Raw genomic sequence first — 4295 nt, 5'->3', positions numbered from 1 at the left:
AAAGAGCAGCAAAAGGATATAGCAACACAAATGATACAAAAGTATTGAATCCTTGCGTGCACACATTGTGCTGACACATGATATGGTAGATATTTTATAAATATTTCTACAATAAATTTGATGCAACTACATATATTTGTACGCATTCACATTATGTAAATGTTTATACTCGTCGATATAAGAGCATTCAAATAGTCTCTACCCACATTCATTTGCAGTGTCTGACTTTAATCGGTTGAATGGTTAAGAAACCATTGCAAATACCACATATACCCAGAAAAAAAGTCTCTCAACACATAATTTGGTTATAGTTACATTATCTAGTTATCGTTACCAAATCATGTGTTGAGAGAAATATTTTTAGCCGACTCGTTTCTGGGTAAATGTACATATGTACATGTGACTTGGTGAATGAACCGAGTGAAGATTTTGTCGCACAGTGACAGACTTTTCAAATCTAGTTTACATAAAACTCTAAAAATGGGTTAAGTAATTTAAATGACTGCTAAGATTCGCATTTAGATGACTAATAGTTCATTTCAGCCAAGCCTTAACTGCACTTAACGTCTATTACAAAAAGGAGATTACAGCTCGAGGAGGGTAATTCCCCACCTACTAAGTAGAAGCAAACGAAAGGAAAAAAGCAAAAATTAAGAAATAAACCTTGCCGTTACCCTTATGTATGTTAATATTCTTGGAATTTAACTGAGCTCTTAACTGCGGTTGAGTCTCGTGACTAATATTTTAATTTTTTTTTTCATAAAGTGATGTGGGGAGTTGTAACTTGACGAAATCTATCATACTTATAAATTTTTATTACTTATGTCTTGTTGCATTTCAACGATGATGTTTGTTACGTCTTTTTGCATTTCAAGTGACGATATGTGCAATCGCTCTTTAGCAAAAAATTGGGTGGCGATCAAAAGCCATTTTTGGTATATTATTTGTTCGCTATTTTTGCTTAAAACTAATCGTAAAATTTGAATTTGCTACACGTTTTCTTCGAAACTCCGCCCTAATGTAAGTATATGTTTAAAAACAATTGAATCTTAATTGAGTGCAAAAAAAAATAAATAAAGTTTCGTAGTCATGTGCATTTGAAATAATTAAAACAAAAATGGTATACCTTGTCGGATTTGCGAAAGCAGTTGCAGTTGCGCTGGAAATATGGCTGCACAGACTATTTAAATAAATAATTCATAATTACTTAATTACGTTAAACATACTATATCACTTAACGTGGCGGTAGAGCAGTTTACTTTTCACCTGGAAGGGCACTTTCCTTCCGTTTTCGTTTAGTGCCTTAGAAGAGGTTAGGCATGCCGCGCGCTACCTGGAAGCTCAATGTACAGGCTTTCTTCTCAGAAGTAAGGATGGCGCTAAAGACACCCGACAAAGCATTAATTGTTGAGGAATAAAAAAAGGCCAAACTTGCTAATAGTTCGTCACCACTTAAATCAAATAAAAATATTTCGCCAGAATGGAGTTTGAAAATATCCTTATGCTGAACAAAGGAGAAATATCCTTAGGTATGGACCTTCTGACCCGCCACATCAGTATAGGCAGGCACTCGGAGAGACTCGGTGTGGTACCACTATCTACGAGCCTACACTTCGTACTTGCACACATGGGTTTGGTTAGCTAAGCTGGCTGGCCTTTTCGTGGCTTCGCAGGGTCATTAAGGTTCATAGCGATGCCAGAAAAATTACGGCCACATTAGACAGCTATTTAGTGAGCACCAGGAGCAATTTGGAAGAACATCACAATCCTCTTTGCCAACTGGATCACCTTAGACAGAAAGCTTGCTATTAGGAGACTAATCCGCAATCTGCTATGTGCAGGAAATCCTCGACACCTAATACTAGACACCTGCCTTTTGCGCCTTCCGGATGACGGACAGTTGGAGCTCTGCTTAATCGCTTTGAGGGAAATCGGCACTTCCTCTATCTGCATAGTTTCCGACAAAGCCCCTTCTTTGGCAAGCCTGTTGGTCTCCTCGCTGCCCGCGACACCGGCGTGCAACAGAGCAGTTCAGATGCACGTCAGTACCAGTATGTAGGTAGCAAATTGAGAGCTTATGGGATTTGCTGATACCGAGCACCGAGCAGACGACTGCTGCCCCTCCGCCTTTCTCTTTCTTGGTCTTGTCGTTGTAGACATTCAACGAGCCAGCACTCCTTATTGTCTCACGCCAGCCTTCGACCTCAATAGCGGACTTGAATACATATTTAGGGCATATCGTAGAATCTACGCACTCATGCATTAAAAATAGACTTTGCAATCTCTACCGTTCCGTAAACAAATGTTCAAAAAATCTTCGCAGTCTTTGAAATACTCGACATCTGAAAAATTCAAATCATTCGAATTACATTTTTGTAAAAAAGAATTTTTATTGGCACATTACAAAATTTTTCAGTAATTTATCTGGTTGTGATAAAATCTATTTTTGAAAATTTTTGCAAACCATGAGTCGTTGTATGCGACCTGGACCAATTACCAGTAATGGTTACCTAAATTATCTGCGCGAGTTTCGTAAGAAATGCTGCGGCTTGTCAGCGGTGGAAACAGTGCGTCAAGGTGCTAAGCAATGGAATCGACTGTCCTGTAAACAGAAAGCTAAATATCGGGCAATGGTAAGTAAATACCATTCTTAGTTGATCATTACTAAATATGCATTGTAAATAGGCCTGTAAAAGACCACGGCGAAACAGGATGCGTCGCTCATGTCGACCAAAGCGGAGAAGGCGCCGTGGCTGTCGGCCAAAGAAGCGTAGACGCTCGTGTCGACCAAAGCGGAGAAGGCGCCGAGGCTGTCGGCCAAAGAAGCGTAGACGCTCTGGCTGTCGCAAGAAGCGACGTCCAAGACGTCGCAGTCGTAGCTGTCGTCGCCGCTCCCGTCCTCGCCGCATGCGCCGAAGCTGCCGTAGCAGACGTAAGCGCTGCATGAAGCCCGGCCCTGTGACGGCAAATGCTTTTTTGAATTTCCTACGCGCCTACCGACGTAAACACTGTGGCCTCTCGCCGCAGGAGACGGTAAAGAAGGGTGCGCGCAGATGGTGCTCAATGGCGCCCGAGTGCAAGCGACGCTACATGCGGCAGGTGCGTATGAGGCACTCGGTGGACTCAAATATGAAGTTTAAATTTCTTTTTAATTTCAAAATATAATTTTTCAATTCTTTGACAGGCCTGTAAAATGTCGAAGAGCAAACGTAAAAAGAGGAGTCCCCTTTGTCGGTCGTTCCGTAAAAAGAGGCGATGTTGAAAAGTGATCAAGTTGAGTTCTTAAATAATGTATGTCCAACAAATTTTTATGTGAAATGTTTATTTTTTTTTCTAAATAAAAATGTGCAAAACGAAAGTGCGTATAAAATGCATTGCGATTCTCTGCTGGGAAACAAATACCATTTTCTTGGCGGAAGCACTGTGCTGCTGCGACATTTTTTTTTTTGTATTTGGAAATCAGTGCCTTCGATTAGGCTGAAATTTTTTTTAAAGAAAATCGAAAACTTTAAAAGCTTTTGGCGGGTATTGTAATTTGCGAAGCGAATTTAATTCATGTTTAGAAAGCTGGTTATAAGATTTTTTTGAATTAACTTATTCTAATATTTCATTTTATTAATAAAATAAAGAAACTAAAAATTTTAGCTCCAATTTAATATTAATTCAAACTTTGAGTCTTAAAGGTATTTCAATACTTCCACATACTTAGGTACGCTGGAAGCCATTTCTTCAGAGTATTACAAATTGTAGAGAAATTTTAAGGAATTCGTAAAGATCTCATCCGATTTTTTGCCGAATTTTCTAAAATGATATAAACTGTGCACACTTCGATTTTTTTTACGAAATTTCGGAAGAAAATCGGTAAAGCAATGAAAATAATGCTGCTATGTGAAGAATTTCTTGCAGAATTTTTTCAGCATTTTCTTTATTTTTCGTTCAGAAATTTCTTTACGAGTTCGTGTCAACCACTTCCTATATATTTTTTTTTTTTAATTCGTAAAAAATCGTTACAGAAATGAGATACTCCTACAGATTTCGTTAGGATTTCGGGAGCTTTGGTTTGCCAGGTACATACGCATATATCTTTCAACAACCTAGCAAACATAGTTTATTGCTTCACCTCACGCGCGCTTGTAGAAAACGAAAACCGGCAGGCAGCCATGAAAGTGATGCTGCCATTAATCGAAATTGTGAGAGTAACAGATGCCAGTGCCTAATAGCATGCAATTTCGCTTAATGTGAAACATGCGTTGGTGCCTACTGTACATATGTAGATATGGGAATAATAAAAAGGT

General features: G+C 39.0%; 1 protein-coding gene across 1 annotated transcript; it reads left to right on the top strand.

Moving 5' to 3' along the window:
* The first annotated feature begins 2465 nt into the window (after positions 1–2465).
* Positions 2466–3348, top strand: LOC118734562 (protamine-like). The gene is made up of 3 exons (XM_036464275.1): positions 2466–2633; positions 2686–3099; positions 3185–3348. The coding sequence occupies exons 1-3, from the start codon at positions 2466–2468 to the stop codon at positions 3260–3262; spliced, it is 660 nt and encodes a 219-aa protein (XP_036320168.1). The 3' UTR covers positions 3263–3348.
* The last annotated feature ends 947 nt before the right edge of the window (positions 3349–4295 follow it).

The sequence above is a fragment of the Rhagoletis pomonella genome, unplaced genomic scaffold (assembly GCF_013731165.1).
Source record: "Rhagoletis pomonella isolate Grant_MI unplaced genomic scaffold, Rhpom_1.0 Rhpom_scaffold_00002, whole genome shotgun sequence".
Taxonomy (NCBI): domain Eukaryota; kingdom Metazoa; phylum Arthropoda; class Insecta; order Diptera; family Tephritidae; genus Rhagoletis; species Rhagoletis pomonella.
Note: the sequence above shows the minus strand (reverse complement) of the source record. Positions and strands in the feature narration are given on the sequence as shown.